This window comes from Tamandua tetradactyla, chromosome 3, assembly GCF_023851605.1.
Source record: "Tamandua tetradactyla isolate mTamTet1 chromosome 3, mTamTet1.pri, whole genome shotgun sequence".
NCBI lineage: Eukaryota > Metazoa > Chordata > Mammalia > Pilosa > Myrmecophagidae > Tamandua > Tamandua tetradactyla.
Genome location: NC_135329.1, coordinates 140,476,523 through 140,496,514, shown reverse-complemented (window position 1 = coordinate 140,496,514; position 19,992 = coordinate 140,476,523). Strand labels below are relative to the sequence as shown.

Below are 19,992 nucleotides of genomic sequence, written 5' to 3'. Positions count from 1 at the left end.
AGGCTCTTGGGGGTGACTCTTAGGCTTAATTTTAAGTAGACTTAGCCTATCCTTTGCAGGGATAAATTTCATATGAACAAACCCCAAGATTGAGGGCTTGTCCTATTGATTTGGTTGTCCCCGCTGCTTGTGAGAATATCAGGAATTTTCCATATGGGGAAGTTGAATTTTCCTCCTTTCTCACCATTCCCCCAAGTGGACTTTGCAAATACTTTTTTATTCACTGTTTAAATCACTCTGGGGTTTATAGGGACATCACTCTGGACAAACCTACAAAATCTCTTCCCTGATCACTGCACTGCACCTGTCAGCTCTCATACTCTCACTTTTGATCTCCCATCAAAACCCTTCATTTGAACCTTTTTATGGCAATTTTCTTTTTAAGCCTTATTTGAAGTCATGTACATACTTGTCTCATCCCTGTACTAAATTTTAAGCTTCTTAAAGTTAGTGGCTCTCTTTTATTTGTGTTTGTATCAACTGAAGCATCTACCTCAGTACCTTCCACCCCATAGTGCAGAAAGAGATTTTAAAACTAGAATCTAAAATTTAACTACTACCAAAAAAATAAAGAAATAAACCCAAGCCACAGGGTTTATCAAAGCAATAAATCAGAGAATATTTTAATTACAGACACATCCATTATTCATGATGTGATTTCAAATAGTCTTCAATAAAATTCCAAAACGAGACTCCATTTAGGAAGTAATTGTAAACATTTGCTCAGAATGAACAGATTTAGAATGATAATGTTTATGACCTTATAACTATGACAGAAGGATTATTTATGCTTTTCTTCGTGTTTTAATGTCCAATATTGAATACATAGATGTCTCAATATGTCATAGAGTTGATTTAAATAAATTTCATAGAACACTTTTTCTCACGAGCAGCAGGGTATATCATAGGGAAGAAAACACTTAGTAAGCATGGTCTGCTACTGCATCTTGCCTTTAAATACTCAATTATTCTAGTTCTAGAAATAAGTCATGTCCACAGTGCTGCCACTAACAACACAAGATGTACTTTATAAAAATAAGACGTCAACAGGCCTTGAGGGGAGAAAGAATCGAACACTACGTTGAAATTTCAAACACATAAGTGACAATCATGTTCAATTTTTGCACCTATATGGGTTTATTTTTCCAGTTTCTGGGTAGCATTTAACAAGAAAAGGAAAGAAGGGAGGGAAGGAGAGAGGGAAGGAGGGAGGGAGGGAGGGAGGGAGGGAGGGAGGGAGGGAGGGAGGGAAGGAAGGAAGGAAGGAAGGAAGGAAGGAAGGAAGGAAGGAAGGAAGGAAGGAAGGAAGGAAGGAAGGAAGACATGTCTGATTTTGTTGCTTTTGTTTAAGTTGGAAGATGGATTGGTACAGTCACAAAACAGATGCCCTGAAGATGTGGCATGGGGATAGAGTTCTTAGGATGAAGGAAAATCTCAGAAGGAAACCAATAAAATAAAAGGAACTTTTAATCAAATATAGGAGTTAGTTTTAGAGAGCGATGTATTCCATATAATATTCTACTAATCAGCATTATAATTAAGAATGGAACAATTAAATTCAATTCAATGTAAACCACTAATTTTTAAATATGGCATTATATAGTATCTCTTGTTAAGAGAGATGGAAAGGAAGAAGGGGGAAAAAAATGACATGGAAGCCATTGTGATCTTGCTAAAGCCCCAAGAGGAGAATATCTTATATTAACACTGCTCATGTGTACAATAATTATGAAATACAGTCCTTTAGATTTAAAGAATTAACTATTTTTTAAAAATAGAATTAGAATTAATAAAATTTGATTTAGGGAATTTCTAACCCCAAGTAACATTTTATGAACGAATGTTAATATTTTAAAGTATTTTAGCATTTCACTAAATTCTGCAAGCTCCAGTATTGGCGAAACCCTTCCCTTTTTTCATTTTGATAGAGAAGCTTGAACCTTACCCACTTCAAGTTGGCTCAAGTCTGATCTTAAGTTGAGTTGCAAGTCTCCTTACATAAAGGAATTACTGCCACCTTGCGGTCTTTTAGGGGTATTGACTAAAAACTTAGATAAGATGGTTTCATAAGAAATCTGCGTTTCCAAAGTTCGGTGATTCTACAAGGTCTCAGAATGAGCTGGTCACAGGGCTAAAATTGTGTCCCAATTCTCTTTGCTCTCCAAGCTGTTTCTTGGCTGTCATTAATGGAGTCAGATCTTGGTTATAATGCTCATAAAATGAAATTTAGGATTAGGGGAAGCTTATATGGTAGGGGTTCTTCCAGTCCTGGTATCTATGAATCTCTTTCAGTGAAACCAGAAAACTAGGCATGAGATCAAGTCAGGGTCATTTATTAGAAATCTTCATCAAAGCTAACTTATAATATGGAGTTTAGACATCAGTTAAGAGATAGGACATTGGTAAGACCCAGCAAAAATAACCATCAGTTCATTTGTAGAATCTTCATTCTACTTTCACAGTTATCATTTCTCATCATCAAATCTCATAGTCATTGTCAAGGCAGGAGATCTTTCTGAGTTGGAGTACAAAAATCCAGAGTAACAAAGTATAGTAATCAGGACATAAAATGTAAGAAGGAAGTTCTCATTTTCTTAAATAAGGTGAAAAAGTTATATTTTCATCTGGCGTATATAAGGAGGTAGAAGGAAGGAAACTGGGAAAAGGATGGATCTATCATAGAAGCATTCACATTGCAGGTGATCAGTTTGAATTTTTTTAAATAAATGTTTTGTTGCATGTATCCACTATGGGTATAAAAACTTCATTCATTCCTTTATGCAGTAAACATTGATTGCACACCTATTGTGTGTCAGGTCTTGTGTTGGGATAAAGAAATGAATGAGAGCTACTGTCTCTTTCTCTGCCCCAGAGTTGCTGGCAGTATATTCCCTTACATATGGTAAACAAATAAGCACTGTGCAACTTGGCAGTTGTATAATAGAGGTATGCAGTCTGCAGTGAGGAAAAACATAAAAACTTTTATAATTTTACCTCTCCCTGTGTTTTGCAGTTTCTTCCCTTTATATATAATTTTTGCAAAATTAAAGAAGAAAATAAACTCTCTTTACGGGCTGACTTTAATTATATTTTTATATAGTGCTATTTTATACCTCTACTATTCTTCAACAAATTTCAAATAAAATTCAATCTAATTTCAGTTATTTGGGGACAGATTTTCTAGTTTTTGCATTATTCAGGCTTGACTACTGCATCTATTGGGGGAGCAAGGGACAGTTTCCTTGAGTCCAACCTTTAATATAGAAGAACAAAAGGAAACTATTCAAATTAATTAATTTTGCTTCTTCTTAGTTTATTGTGGAATGAAAACTACTGAACAGAAATTACTTCATATTATTTACAAAATGTCTTAGATGTTGTTATTTAGGGTTTGTGATGCTACCAGGTCAGAGGTCAGGGAAATTTGTATCATGTCCTCCTGTGGGTGGGCCACCCCATGGGGACAATAGTTACAGGAAATGTCACTAAGGAGCAGACATCAGTGAATGCTACTGTACCTTTACAAGTTCCGCAGCATCCCCTAGATGGTACAGCACAGTTGGTACTTTCAAAACATGCAAGTATAGAATCCCGGACAGTTAGTGCCGGATTGTTCTGGAGATCACCTGCTTCTGAGAGTCTTAGAAATTGGGCTTTGGTTACCAGAATTACCTGTGGAGTATTTTTCAAACACAAATTCAAGCATAGACCTAAATTAGAGTTTCTGGCATTGGGACCCAGGAACTCATTTTAATAGTTTCCCCAGATAAGTCTGATAAGCAGATCAGGATACAAATGACCATCCAAAACTGTGAAGGGTGTGATATTTTGCTTACTTGCAAGCCAACAAGTTAGACTGGTACAATTTTATGCATGAGACACCCGGGTCAGAGGCAAAGGGTTTTATTACTCAGCAATAGCAGTAGCCAGAGTACAGCATTTGCACTGGTTCCCCAACCAACCCCCAATTCCCACAAGGGGAGCAAGGAAGGTCAAATGATGCCAACAAATAACCTGGATTTGTCACAGGAGAAGAATCCTGAGCTTGAAGAACCTGAATTTTTTTTTTCCATGGGCAGGCTCCGGGCACGGAACCCGGGTCTCTGGCACAGGAGGCGAGAACTCTGCCACTGAGCCACTGTGGCCGGCCCTGAATCTTTTTTAATAAGCAGTAAAAAAGATTTTTTTTCTTAGGAGAAAGATATGATCTTTTTCTTCCTATCCCATTTTCTATGAAATAATCTACGAAAAAAAGTCTGGAAAGGGGGAGTAAATGCCTCCATTCATAAGTCATACAGAAGTGCAAAGGGGCACAGAGAAGTACGTCTCCCAAACTTGCATGGGCAGGTGCCAGGGAATCAAACCTGGGTCTCCGGCATGGCAGGCGAGAACTCTGCCTGCTGAGCCACCGTGGCCCACCCTCAACTCCCTCTTTTAAGGAAGAGGTATCTGAGGCCCAGAGAGTGCCAATACTTGGTAATATCTTCCATTGGTCGCAGCCTGGGGCCCAGTCCGAAACCTCCTTCCTAACCACCCTTCTTCCTCTCTGGCACTGATGTTCTAGAGTCAGTAAGCCAATAGAGAGGAAGTAGGCGAGCAGAAGGATTGCTGCTGAATGAGTTGTGATGGCAAAGAGCAAACGTTCAGGGTAGACCAAGAGAGAACTTTAAATGGAGGCAATAGCAAGTTCATCACCAGCCTGAGCTACATTCCTTCATCCTGTTTGCCTTGCAACTGTTATGAAAAGTCATGACACCAGGCTTCCATTTAGATTGGGCTGGTAGTGTGGTATACTGACTTTGTAAGCAAAGGGAAAGTTCCTTGCTCTTGCCCCTAGGTGACATTCAACTCTCCAAAGGGTAAATTACAACATATTAATGAAAGAAGGCATGATGAATAGTTTCGGTGTTCATTTGCTATAGATCTTTTCAGTATATTTTAATTAAAAAAGTAAAAAATTCAATACTAATCTAGATAAACTACCTAAAATCCTTTTGCAAAGTGAGCAATAAATTTTTAAGTAAATGGGTTTAAAGAGGCCAAACACTGAGTAATATCGATAGCAAGGAAAAATTATGAAGGTTCTGTACTCTAACATTTGCCTACAAGAGGATAAAAATTGCTGGCTTCTGACACTTTAATGACAAAGAGATCAGAATAGGAAAATGTTAATTCTCACTCTATTAAGAAAATGTAAAATTTAGAAATCCAAGTCATTTGCTTCTAGGAGCCAAGGAAAGCTTTACTAAAACCATGTACAGATAACTATTGACAACTTACACATTTTAAAATTATTTTTGCATTGGTTTCAGCATACTGGTCTGCCTTAGCTGTTTCACCGACTGCTAGATTATAGTAACCGAAAATGTTAATTCTCACTCCCTATTAAGAAATTGTGAAATTTAGAAATCCATTTGGATTTATGTGTAAATACCACAATGGCTAGCCTTTGTTTTGATTTTTTTAATTGGGGGTAATTTTTCCCCCAAAGACTCAACATACTTATTATTCTCTGTGTTTCTGTACATATTAATAATAAGTATGTATGAATCACGATACATACATGATCATCAAATGAGAATTACAAACTCACCTTCAGATGATTAGTCCTCTGTGCTCACTCCGTGTTTAGGTCACAGAATGGTCTCAAGCAATTCAGAACCACTCCTTGCAAATGAACACATCACTGCATCACATTGATTTTTTTGAAGTCACTCATAAGCAATCAAACCATGACTCTTAAATCTGCGAATGCCAAAAGGCCTGCTATTTAATAAAGGGGTAAATGTCAAATGTCTGCATACACATTTAGATGATAATATAACCTTCTTTTTCCTCAAGGACAAGGACATTCCTGTGGAAGAAGAAATTGAACCTGCCCCGATTAGGAGGATTCTGAGATTCAATGCTCCAGAATGGCCCTACATGCTGCTAGGGACTTTGGGTGCAGCTGTCAATGGGACAGTGACACCGTTATATGCCTTCTTATTCAGCCAGATTCTTGGGGTAAGCAAGTGTTGGGACTAGTTTTGTTCTCCCTTGTTCTTCTTATTTTTCCAGTGGATATTGCCATTTTTTTTTATTGTGAAATATAACACATATACCAAAAAGCAATAAATTTCCAAGTACATTTTAACAAGTAGTTATAGAACAGATCTTAAAGTTTGGTATGGGTTACAGTTCCATGATTTTTTGGTTTTTCCTCTAGCTGCTCCAAGACACTGGAGACCAACAGAAATCTCAATATAATGATTTAGCAGTTGTGCTCATTTGTTAAATCCTATGTTCTCAGTTATACTTCTCCTTCTCTTTAAATAACATATATGCATAAAAGCAATAAATTTCAAAGTACATTGCAAGAATTAGATGTACGACAGATTTCAGAGTTTGGAATAGGTTACAATGGGTATTGTCAATTTTGATAGGTCAGCTCTTTGTTTTAATATAAGCTCTTTTCTGTTAGCTCTATTTTCTCACCTGTAAGGATTAAAAATTCACTGAGTCTTCACCATACAGAAGGTAAGAAGGCAAAGCTGAGCACTCTCATTTGTAAGGGCAGAGTGCCCACACAGTCATTGTCTGTAACAAATGACACCATGACTGCAAATATCCTGTAAGAAGAGGGCATTTACTTAGGTGCAAACCAAATTAGAATGCAAAGTAGATTCACTGAATAATACAAAGGATTTTAGGGTCATTTTGATCTTTCTGAACAGTTGTGGTACAAAGTTTGACAGAATAGCAGGTGTGAGTGTCTGATCTATAATTAACTGCTCTCCTACTGATTGCATGATTGAAATGGGGAAGTAGAGAGGAAGTAGGAATAAAATAAGAGAAATAAAATAAAGCAGGAATAAAGAATAAGCTACTTGTTTCAATTTTTCACTTCTTAGAAATTTTTATATTCTCTATAGAGCTTTACTGATATAACAACAACTACTACAGCTACTACAAACATTTATTAGACACTACCTAAGCATTTACATATAAGAACACACTTAAATTTATTAATGAACCCCTGAGGTAAGTATTGTTATTATCCATATTTTATATTGTCAGCTTCTTTGCTGAGCATTTCTCTCAAAAAAGCGGTGTACATTTAGTCCAGAGTGGTAATTATTTCTGGAGTTTGAGAGGCTGTTTTGTATATCTATAACCTGGTGTTTAAAGATAAGAATGAAGCTGATCAGGTCGGGATTAAGGTAATTCAGAACTCCAGGGTAAGGAAGACATTGTGTATATGTTTTAGAACCACACCTACTCTTTGAGACCAAAGGAAGAAAGGTTTATTTTGCCTGGAACCTAAATTTTCTGTAGCACATAATCTAAGTTAACCTGCCTGGATAGCTCATTTGAACAATGGAAAAACAGGGAGCCCAGAATAAGAATGAGAGCCTTTAATCCTGTATAGTTTAATGCAATGCCTGGATACGTCCTAGAATATAGTAAGCAGATAATCAAAAAGTATTTGCAAAGTTCCTTAAGGAATGGGAGAAAAAATATGAGACTATTAAACTTTGCCATCAGGGAATCCCCTGATACTGTGTCAAATGTTAGGGACATCCAAATCAATTGGCCAAGCCCTTAGTCTTGAGGCTTACTCTTGTGAAGCTTATGTAGATAGCGGAGAAGCTTAGTCTACCTATAGGTATGCCTAAGAGGTACTTCTGGAGGACCTCTGTTGTTCCTCAGATGTGCCTCGCTCTCTCTAAGCCCAACTCTGCAAGTGAAATCATTGCCCTCCCCTCTACGTGGAACGTGATATCCAGGGGTGAAAGTCTCCCTGGCGACGTGGGAGATGACTCCTGGGAATGAGTCTGGCCCTGGCACCGTGGGATCAACAATGCCATCCTGACCAAAAGGTGGAAGAGAAATATAACTAATAAAGTATCAGTGGCTGACAGGTTTCAACTAGAGTCGATAGGATACCCTGGAGGTCACTCTTACACAAGCTTCAGTTAGACACTGCTACCTAACCTGCCAACCCCCAACCAAAACCATTCCAGCAATCATAAAGAACATGTAGGGCAATATATAAGATTCTACAAATATTCCATGCACCAGGGTAATTTTCCAGAAACCTACAACCTCCAGATGGGTCCCTGGACCAGATAAGTCCTGAAACCTAGAGGGCCCAGCCTCTCCAGAACATTGGCTAGTTCCATCTCCCTACCCCATATTATTGACAGCCTCTTACAACATAAAAAAAGTTAGAATGGCCATAGCCCAAATACCCCTAAAGAGTGGGATAGAAAGAGCAAAGGTGATGGTGAAGTTAAAAAGAGAAGGTAGGGTTTAACATTAATTTGATTGCTGACTCATTAAATTGATATTTATTTCAGTCTCCAGTATTTTAGAGCAGCTAGAAGTAAAAAGCTAAAATTGTGGAGTTGTAACCTACACCAAACTCTGAAATCTGTTCTACAATTAATTGTTGTGCTGTACTTTAAAATTTATAGCTTTTTTGTATATATGTCATTTTTCACAAAAAAGAAAAAAAAGTTGATTTGATGATAAAAAATATTTATTCCTTCTAGCCGCCTATAGTTTGGGGCAGCTAGAAGGAAAACTCTGAAAGGATGGTATAGTAGCCCATGACAAACTCTGGGATCTGTTCTGTAACTAATTGTTGAAGAGTGCTCTGAAAATTATTGCTTTTTGGTTTGTATGTATATTATAGAACAAAAAAAGTTAAAAAAAAAAAAAAGAAAAAGGGGTGCGAAGGACAGTGGCAACGAGAACTTAGGAAACCTCCTCAAGTTCATACCACCAGCAAGTTGTGGAGCTGGAATTGAAATCCAGGTATTTTAATTCTAGAAACGTGTTCTAATAAAACTTTATCATTGCAGAATTGGTTATCAAAATGCAATCATGTTATCTTAGTTGAAACTCACACACACACACACACACACACACACACACACACACATCCTGTGAGGTCAACAAGGAAGGAAACCTAGAACCTAGAGAGTTTAATTAATTTGTTCAGGGTGACACACTCATGAGATGAAGGGGTCAGGACTAGAACCCAGGTTTGCTGAAGCCTAAAGTATTTGCCTGCACACCACACTTTTAGAACTTAGTAAAAACAATAAAGTCTTACCTTTTAGCTTTCCCCTCTACTTTTCCTTCTCTTGCCACCTGTCTGTTAGGGATCCTTAGCAGAAAGTATCCTCACAAAAACACAAGTTGAACAGAAAAGCCCTGGATAATTCACAAATGAAATCATGCCAATTGTTTAGGGAAGGCTCCAGCCACCGTTTTAATTTTTCCCACGGCCCCCTTGTGGTAAGATTAGAAATAATGATAATTTCAGTGGAAACATGGGGACCTTCGACTCCGGTTAGAGGAATTTCTGGTTACATGGTACCACCAGCCCTTTTTGTTGAAAATACTTAAAACAGTTTATGTCTACTCCTTTATGTCCTAGTAAGTAAATACCCTGAATATAACAGAAATATTCTTTTTTTCACTAAACGGATATTTGTGAACTTTCTCCTGTGTGTCAGACAGACATTTTGCTAGGGATTCACTGCTGAGATGTCAGTCAAAGTGCCTTCTCCTAATGGAGTTTCCGGACCACGAGGAAGACAGACATTAAACAGAAAAAAAAATCCACTCACATTCAACAGAGATTTGTTGATCACTTATTATTTGCCAGATAGAGAGGGGGGACAAGAAAACCAAGCCCTTCCTTACTCTCATAGAGTTGACTTTCTAGCAAGAAGAGGCCTTTGGGAATGCATCTCACTCAGCAATGATGTAGATGTAGGAGGTACCGGGGACAGAGTTGAGCCTGTAAAGACCCCAAAATATGCCCAGTGTTTGCTTTTTAAAATAAACCCAGGATGTCAGCTTCCCTTCTGATCATCTCTCTCTCACAAAAGTAGAGTGAAAACTACATTCCATTACAGCAGAGTAAGGAATATATTTTCCCACTTTCACCCAAACTCTGTCCCTCACCTGTTGTGGAAAGAATCCTGGAGACTCTTTTACATAAACTGGCTGTTAGTTACTTACCATGTACTGAGTACCCAAGGTCAAGTCATGTCACTTTTCTGAGCCTGGGTTTTATCAACTATAAAATGAAAGACTGACAGAGTTGATTTCTAATATACCTCTACAGCTTTAGAGGTCTATGAAATGTCCAAGTCAGAAAACCTACAGAAAAGACTATAGGTGGTTCAGCCTATAATCCACCAAGAATGCCCACTCAGAATTACTCGTTGGGAATATTATTTGTGATTCATCCGATTACAACCAGAGGTTGTAGGATGGACTCGGCCTAAGCAAATGTTGCTTTTCACTTAAGGACCACAGGACCAGAGTAACAGCAAATTTGTTGAAGTCGTTAAGGTTCCTACAAGTTATATTTGTTAAGAGAATGATACTTGAACAAACCTTCCTATGCTTTCTCTTTGATAAAGAGGTTTGATTTTGTTTGTCTCTTTGCACAATTATCCCATGTTCATCAGTAGATTTATGATATTTTCATCTTGTATGGTATGATCATCAGTTAGATAACTGCCCGTTTCCTGGGTCTCTGGCATGGCAGATGAAAACTCTGCCTGCTGAGCCACCGAGGACCACCCCATTTTTTTTTTCTTTTTCCTTTCTTTTGCATGGGGAGACACTGGGAATCAAACCCGGATCTCTGGCGCGGCAGGCGAGAACTCAACCTGCTGAGCCACCGTGGCCTGCCCTCTGTTTTTTAATTGTAGTTAAAAACATACTGAAAGAGCACAATATGCACATTTGGTGTAGTGAGACCACAGTAGTGGAAAATGGACCCAGCGAGTAATTGGGCACTGCTGGGAGACTGGTTGCTAATCTAGCTAAGCCTCAATATACACAGGAAACACAGTCTATCTGCCTCACTTTCCCTGAGTATATTTGACTTGGAAAATGTGCCAAGTGTTCCAAGCACAGGAATTTGAAGGTTAGCATGCTACAAAACCCAGCCCCGGGTTTGTAGTAGGTCTCTGCTCTGTACAAGCTGTGTGCGTTCAGGCAAGTGGCCTACCCTTGACGAGACTCAGTTTTCTCATTGTTGCAATGGAGTAATAATTTTTACCTCATTGAATTGTTTTGAGAGCCCCAATTTAAGCAAATCCTAATTTAAGATAAGGTAAGTTAAGCAACTCATTTGACATCTAGCCCATTATTGAATTTAATAAATACTTGTTTTCTCCTTAAACAAACTTCCACTATGAAAACGGCAAGGGTGTTTGCCCAGGCCATGGCTAGCGACCTGTCGATGGGCCCTTTGAGTTGCATTTCAACCATAAAAATGTGCAAGAAGTCATGGAAAAAAGTTCAGAAAAGAATTTTCTGAAAAAAGAGTACATAGGGATGCCCAACCTTGAACTGTGATGTGGGTTTTTACATTAACCAAACATTGTTTTGAACTCCGAAAAGTTTGAAAAGTTTTGGGGTCACGCTAAGAGCCAAGAGAGCATGTCCCAAAGAAAATCACTGTCCTGGAATCTGAAGAATAAGAGTTTCCTCATCTAATAATTAGCACTAACCAGCTAAATGATTCGATGTTGGGGCTTTAATTTTCCACCCATAAAATAAGAGCTAACCTTTGAACCTGCAGTTTAACATTCTATGTTTATAACAGATGAATCTTGGGGAGGAATAGAAATCATGGCATCACAGTTTGGGGTTTAGAGGCATTCGTATAGTGGTTTTTACAACCAAATTGAAATATATTTTTAAGTGCCTGAATTTGTAAACTCTGTGACGTAAACTTGTGAGTTAATGCTACACTGGGGTGTCTTCTAAACCCACTTTCACCTATATTAAGATATAAAGACGCCCTATGAACCCCTTGTCCTAGAATCAGTAAAAATTTCTCTAATCCAGAATCCCCCTCTTCCCCTTAATTTGCAATTTATGATAATTTGAACAGGTTATTTTTGCTTTGCAGAAAAGGATTTGTTAATGGAATAGTATAAATTGTTTTCAGGAGAGTTATTTAGCATATAGGAGGCAGTTAATAAATATTTATTGAATAAACAAGTTTCCTTTGAACGACTGTTGGTATTGTTCTAGTTACCTGAATTAATTCAGAACAGTAAACAAGGATTCATTACAGAGTTTTCTAACATACTTTTTCTGAACTCCCACAGTTCCTTCACTTAATTACGAAGTTTCGTCCGCACTTAAAATCTATTTCAACGTAGAACAATGTCACTGGAATATGCAGCTGCTTTTATACTTTCTTTCTTTTTTTTTTTTGTTAATTTAAGATTGCAGTAGTTTGGTCCCTAATCAGTTACTCAAGTTTATTTCTGTGAATTCAGAATATGTTTATTAGTACAGTTTCTTACTTACTATAGACTTAAAAAAAACCTATTCACGATTTCTGTACTTTATTGAGGAATGTTTTCAGCTTTTAGTGATTTAGAGGCAAAAATCTTAGCTTCAGCTGGATAGCGACTGTTTTCTCTCCTAATCTAATTCCAGTCATGGATTAGGTTGATGGTTAGTTGATTTTTAAAGATGCTATTATTTAGCATATATAGAATCTATTAAATTAATTACAGAAAATTTACTGAGTGCGAAAATCATCTTTCTTACATTTATTATCTGATAAAGACAGAGGCCATAATAATACTCTGAGTTTTGTCCCAGTTGACATTCTCAGTTTCAAGTATTTTCGTTCGTTCCTTCCTTCCCCTCCTTTTTTCCCTCTCTGATCCATTACAAAAAGGATTTGAAGCATTTTGTCATTTTTTTCACTGGTGTCAAAGAAAATCAACACAATTTGCCAAATCAGGCAAAGAAACAAGACGGAATTCTATAATTTGTCACCATTGGCTTTCATTCATTAGATTTCCCTATGGGAAATTAAAGTACATCATTCACATTTTCACAGTTAACTTTGGCTTAATTATTAGTTTATTTAAAGTAGAGCCATGTTTAACCTGAATGCTTAATAGAAATTTCTTTTAAATGTCTTTGAATTTATTTGCTATTGTTTGTAACAGTAAAGATACTTTCTTGCTTACCATCTTTCAAAGACATTTTCACTTCCTGATAAAGAGGAGCAAAGATCCCAGATCCATGCTGTATGTCTGCTCTTTGTAGCACTGGGCATTGCATCCCTTTGCACCCAATTTCTGCAGGTAAGGAATTTTATTTTTAAATAACTGATTTAGTTCTTTCTCCATTTTTCACGTTAAACGTCACTAAGGAATTTTTATGTTTTAGGGATACACATTTGCTAAATCTGGGGAACTCCTCACCAAAAGGCTACGTAAATTTGGTTTCAAGGCAATATTGGGGCAGGACATTGGCTGGTTCGATGACTCCAGAAATAGCCCTGGGGCACTCACAACAAGACTTGCTACAGATGCTTCCCAAGTTCAAGGAGTAAGCTATGGGGGCACTGGGGGTATGTTAACTGAAGAAGAAATTCTTTCCTTTGTGTATTGGGTGCTTCTATGTGTTTTCTGTGAAATAAGAGCTAGTGTGTTTGGGATATTCTGGAACCATGTATGTATACATACACACACACACACACATATATATATATATACATACACACACACACATATATATATATGTCTTTTTTTTTTACCATTTCCAATGCTAACACATAGCAGTTAAGCATAGTGTCCTAGGCAGTGCCTAGCATCAGGGTTTTGGAATACATCACTATCTGTTAAGGTCTTGAATTTCCCCTAAGTTTAGCAACTGAGAAGAACTTCCCTGAGCGTCATTTCGCAGACCATTTTCAGGCCCACAGATTCAGATTCCACACGACTCCAAGGTTCCCCCAGGGGGTGTAAGTAAGCAGAGGGTCCATGAGAGAAACCCTCCTGACTCGACGGGGGTCCAGGACAGGTAGGGAAGCTGTTCTGAGCAGCCTCTGCTAAGAGCCACGTCAGGAAACTGAGGGAAACAAGTAGATATTGAAAATCTTGAAGCCCCAGAGAGCATCTCTTTCTGACCTAGAGGGAAAAAACTGGTTTCTAAACCCCAGAATTTGCAGTCTTGTTCAAGGGAGTTACCCACATGTGCAGGCTGTGACCACACCTTTTGATAAGAACAGGCATTGGGATTAAATTGGCAACATTCATATTTACCTCCCAACATTTCTAGTCACCGAATAAGAAAACAGAAAAGAGCAGAAAAGACAAGAAGGAGAAGTTTTCACTCCTCTGCAATTTGTGAGGCTCAGAGAAGAGAAAACTTCACTGGATTGACAGTGCTGTAGAGAAGTATGTCTTGATTCCCGGCCAGTTCAGCCAAAAATAGTGAAAGTAGAATGGGAGAATTTTAAATAAAATGAGAGGAATTTTAAATCCTCTTAGGGGAAGGTCACTGGATATGTTTTAGTTTTGATCTTTCTGAGCTTTTCCTATGTATACTTGTATTTTCCACAGTCTTAGAGTCACACTCTATGTATGGATTTGTAATCTTTCTTTTTCCCCTAAAAATAATGTGATCATTTTCTGAGTAGATTTAAAAAAAAACAGTTTTATTCACACACCATACAATCCATCCTAAGTGTACAGTCAGTGGCTCTTGGTATAATTACATAGCTATGCATTCACCACTACAGTCAATGCTGAGAACATTCTCATTTCTTCCAGAAAAAAAAAATACCATACTCCTTAAATCCCCCTAGTATTGACATTTAGCTTTGGCATAGTGCCTTTGTTACAATTAATGAAAGAATATTACAAAGTTACTGTTAACTATAGATCTTAGTTTGCCTTAATTGTATTTTTCCCATATACCTCCTGTTCTAGCTTGTAAGCTATTGAAATGCAATATACCAGAAACAATGGCTTTTAAAAAGAGGAATTAAGTTACAATTTACAATTCTAAGGCCTTGAAAATGTCCACATTAAGGCAATGTTGTAAGAATGTCCAAATTAAGCATTTGGACATTAAGCATACCTTGGTTCAAGAAGGCCGATGATGTTCAAGGTTTCTCTCTCAATTGAAAAGGCACATGGCGACATGTGCTAGTTTTCTCTCCAGGAATCTCCAATGGCTTCCCTGGGGGTGTTTCTGTTCTGTTGGCTGTGTCAGTTCTGGTGGCTCTAAAACTTTTTCCAAAATGGTTCCCTCTTAAAGGGCTCCAGTAAGCAACCCCACCTTGAACGGGTTGAGACACAACTCCATGGAACCCATCTAATCAAAAGTTGCCACCCACAATTGGGTAGGTCACATCTCCATAGAAATGCTAAAAAAGATTCCACCTAGCAATACTGAATGAGGATTAAAGGATATGGCTTTTCTGGGGGTATATAATAGTTTCAAACTTGCATACCACCCTATTATTAACACCTTGTTATAATGATATACATTTGTTCTAATTCATGTAAGAACTTTCTTGTACAATTAATCACCACCATTGTCCATTCTAGGCTTTACTAAGTTATATAGTCCCAGTTTTTATCCTCTTACATTTCCTTCTGATGCCATACATGACCTAACCCTCCTCTTTCAACCATACTCACACCTGGCTTTGTTAATTACACTTACAGTGTTGTGCTACTATCACACTATATTATGCTATCCATTTCTGAACCTTTATAATGAACCTTATTGAACATTCTGTGCTCCTTAAGCATCGATTGCCCAATCTCTGCTCTCTTTCTATGTCCTGATAACCTGTGCTCTCAAATGTAACTCTCAGAGTTTGCACATTATAATTGGTTTATATTAATGAGACCATACAATGTCCTTTTGTTTCTGACTTATTTCACTTAGTATACTGTCCTCAAGGTTCATTCACACAGTTGAACAACTTTCTACAATAGATTTTTAATGTGTATATAACATATCATTTCAATATGCCATCATTTCTTAAAGAATTCCCTATTTAGTTATTTTTTCCCCTCCACTTATAATCAATGTATATCATTTTACATTCAACTTGGCACATCCTCGATTAATCTGTTTAGGATCAAGCCTTAAAAATGAAATAACTGGATCAATGAGTATAATCATCTTGAAGGATTTTTTTTTAACTGCTTAAAGAAAATATGTACCAATTTCACTTTCATTATCTCAGCATCATAGTATCTATTGGTTTACTTATTTGTTCTGTTTTTTTGTGCCCTTCAATCTTCAAAGAACTTTTAAAGCTTATCCACTATCTCTAAATTCAGAGAGTGACATCTAATTATCTTATAAAAATCTCATTTTATCCTTTAATCCAAAAATTTCTGGGTTTTTTCTATGATTTTTGTTGTTTTCATAAAATCTATGTCAGGTAGAATTTATTTTAATATATTGTATGATGTACAAACTTGGTTTTGCTTCCTTCAAATTAGATAGAAAATATTCCAAAATCATTTATTAAATATAGTTTCTATTTTCTAATAGTTTGAAATCTTCCCTCCCATTGTTGAGTATCAAGTTCCCATATACACTTGGAGCTATTTAGAGATTCACCATTCTTTTTCATTGAAGTTTTTTACTTATGCTGTGCCAAAATCTTACAGTTTTAATTATAATAACTTTATATGAATTTTAATATCTGGTTAAGCAGATCCCTGTACACTATTTTTTCCCTCAAAATTCTCTTATCTGTTCCTAGCCATTAATTATTCTAAATTGTACTTTAAAATAATTATGACCTCTTCCAAAATTTCATTTTGATTATGATTGAGCATATACCCATACATGCACAAAGGGTTATTATTGTGGGGTTATGAAATTTTCCCAAGACCGCTCTACAAACAGGGCTCTTTAGTTTTGTTTTTGTTTTTTTTCTGTTTGTTTTTTTTCGCATGCTCAGGCACCAGGAATTGAACCCAGTCTCCAGCATGGCAGGCAAGAATTCTGCCACCATTGCGCCAACCAAGGATCTGCAGTTTTTAGCAAGATTTCACAGATATATTACTATATCCCTCTATTTTGTTAAACTTTTTCAATTTGTTTATAGTAGTTTGAATGAGATGTTTTGCTCAATTCTGTTTTCGGTTGAGATAAAATCTGTTTTTGTTTATTTTTCTTATACTAATCCACCATTCCCAACTCTCTTATTAATTGTAGTACTTTTAAAATTTAGTATGGCCTCTTAGATTTTCTAGATGTTAAATCAAATTATAAAGATAATTTTGTCTATTCTCTTCTTTGTCAATATTCATGCCAATTATTTTACTTTCTTGTACTATTTATTAACTATAATTTCCAAACACTGCTGGGTAAAAATGGTAATAGAAGGAGTAGGGGAAATTCTCTTAAGCAAGACCATAAACCCAAAATCAGAAAACAGGAATCTTGTGTTTGTTTACCTAAAAAATTAAAACTGTTGTATAACAAAGCTAAACTAGGAAAATATTTATAACAAAGATTAATATCCCTAATATATGTGGAACTCCTAAAATTAATTGAACAAAAAACTAACTAATAAAAATAGGGTTAAAATGGTATATGAACAAGCAATTCACAGAAAAAGAAATACAGGAGGCCAATAAGCTTAATTACTCACCCTCACTGATAGTTAGGGAAATGCAAATTAAAAGAAAGAGACACCATTTTCACCATTCAACTCTAAAGCAATTAACTAATAAATGCCAACTTCCTGTATTCATGAAGATAAAAAGTAAGTGATACTCATAACAGGGTTGGTCACTGTATGACTTTTTGCAGCATTTTTTGGAAAGTAGTCTGAAAGTGGCTATGAAAATTTATAGCTTTTGGTCAGTATTCATATGAGTAAGTTCTCACTTACAGAAATAAAATCCCTATGTGTAAGAATGTATGTATTAAACAGTTATGAAATCATTTTTATATTGGCCAAAAATATAATAAAATCCCCTGGAAACATACCTGAATATTAATAAAAATAGTTGAATGAATTATGATATATCTATACTAAGGATTATTAGGCAGCTATTTGTAAAAAGTGTTATACGTATTGATGGGGAGGGATGGTTATGTTACATAGATAAGTGAGAAAGTCGAAGTTATATGCAAAGTACGATCCTTTTTTTGTGAAAACAATTCAAAACATGTACACACACACACACACATATATATATATGCATACATATTTTGTATGTGTCTTAGGCTTTATTACTATTTAAAATTTTAAAAGTATCAAAGGAAATGTAAAAGGGAAAAAATAACTATTTTCCAAAGGAAAACTAGATAGCTGCTTTTTAATTGCCCTGTAATGCCTGATGGGCTTTGCCAACCAGAAATTCTTAATTCAGCCTTTTACTCCTGTCTCCAAGGGAGTTAGTGCCAACACCTGGAAATTTTTTTGGAACAGTAAGTTCATCTTCCACTTGAATCTTCAATAAATATAATGATGCCAATTATTCTTGCATAGAACTGCCTTAGCACCTAAGGGTTAAACATTCTATTAATTTACATAATATATCCACAAAGTGTATGGGTTTAAAAACTTACATTTTGTTGTTTTTACATTGTTAGTCTGAATAGTGCTGAGGTCCCTACAATTTTTGGCAGGAGGTCATGTATCTTTACCCACTCAAGTGTTTAATACACAGGTTGCACCAGACCTTGGTGACATCTGCATAGCAGCCACTGAAATGAAGCCTTGACAACCACTGAATATTGTTGATTCATGTAGCCCATAAAACCACTGTGGTCCAATCTCCATCTATACTGGAACCAAATCTATTTTGTCCATCTGCATGAACTAATTAAACACCTACAGTCAGCAGGTGACTTTGCACCAATGAACAGCTAACTTCAGTGAGGATCAAAGTGGTATCGCCTAACAGTCTTATATTCACTTCAAAAAATGAAATTATAGAGCAAGCATTAGTCTTCACTGAATATATGGAGTATTATCATAAGCCCGGCACCTGGGTATTTTCAAGCAAGCCAAGTGCACAGGCACCTGTGATACTTAGGTTCGGGTGTCAACTTGGCCAGGTGAAGGTGCCCAGTTCTGTTGCTGTGGACATGAGCCAATGGCATGTGAAACTCATCTGTGGCTGATTGCATCTACAGTCAGCTAAGGGGAGTGCCTCCCGAAATGAGTGATTTTTAATTTAATTAGCTGGATGCTTAAATGAGAGAGCTCAAGGCAGGACAGCCCAAGCAGCTCAGCATACCTCATCTTGGCACCCGCAGCTTAGCCCAGACATTTGGAGATGCAGAAAGGAATCACCAGGGAAAGCTGTCGGAACTCAAAAGCCTGGAGAGAAGGTCAGCAGAGATTGCCTTGTGCCTTCTCATGTAAGGAGAGACCCTCAGATGAAAGTTAGCTGCCTTTCCTCTGAAGAACTTTCAGTGTTTAATTAAATAAATCCCCTTTTATTAAAAGCCAATTCCATCTCTGGTGTGTTGCATTCTGGCAGCTTCGGCGGACAGAACAGCACCTAACACACATGCAGCCCATTCTTAGGGTTACCCTAATCTCACCCAGGCTAGCTCTGACACCCATAAAATAAGATGAGTCAGTAGAAGAGCTCCTGAGAAATTGTGAATAAAATGGACTTGTATTAATCCAGCTTTCCAGGGCGTTAGGGATGCTTATCATTTAAAAAGACCTGTGTGTCTGAGACTAGTTGATTGCTTTTGGTTTGCAGGCTGCCGGCTCTCAAATTGGGATGATGGTCAATTCCTTCACTAACATCACTGTGGCCATGATCATCGCCTTCTACTTCAGCTGGAAGCTAAGCTTGGTCATAGTGTGCTTCTTCCCCTTCTTGGCCTTCTCGGGAGCTGCACAGACCAAGATGTTGACGGGATTTGCCTCTCAAGACAAGCAGTCTCTAGAGACAGTGGGACAGGTAATCCTGCAGACCTAATTTTCAGACTGAGTGGCTGTCAGGCAGACTGTAAAACACGGTGCTCAGAGAGACTTGAGGAAGCTGTTAGCCCACAGACGATCGCTGGGGAGAAGCCTCGTGAGCCCTTCCTCCAGCACCTCAGCCCGAAGGCTGTGACAATCAACTTCTGACACCATGGCTTGGAGCAGGCGTAGGGAAATGGTGAGGTTAATACAGAGGGCGACATGTTCCCTCTCCTCTCAAATTG

The 19,992-nt window shown here is 37.3% G+C and overlaps 1 protein-coding gene across 3 annotated transcripts in view; it reads left to right on the top strand.

Moving 5' to 3' along the window:
- Positions 1–19,992, top strand: part of ABCB11 (ATP binding cassette subfamily B member 11) — a 151,053-nt gene that overhangs the window by 109,332 nt on the left and 21,729 nt on the right. For all 3 annotated transcript variants that reach the window (XM_077154074.1, XM_077154075.1, XM_077154073.1), the window contains 4 exons: positions 5,842–6,006; positions 13,029–13,133; positions 13,219–13,380; positions 19,542–19,745. In XM_077154074.1, the coding sequence (XP_077010189.1) occupies positions 5,842–6,006; positions 13,029–13,133; positions 13,219–13,380; positions 19,542–19,745 (636 nt within the window). The remainder of the gene's footprint in view (positions 1–5,841; positions 6,007–13,028; positions 13,134–13,218; positions 13,381–19,541; positions 19,746–19,992) is intronic.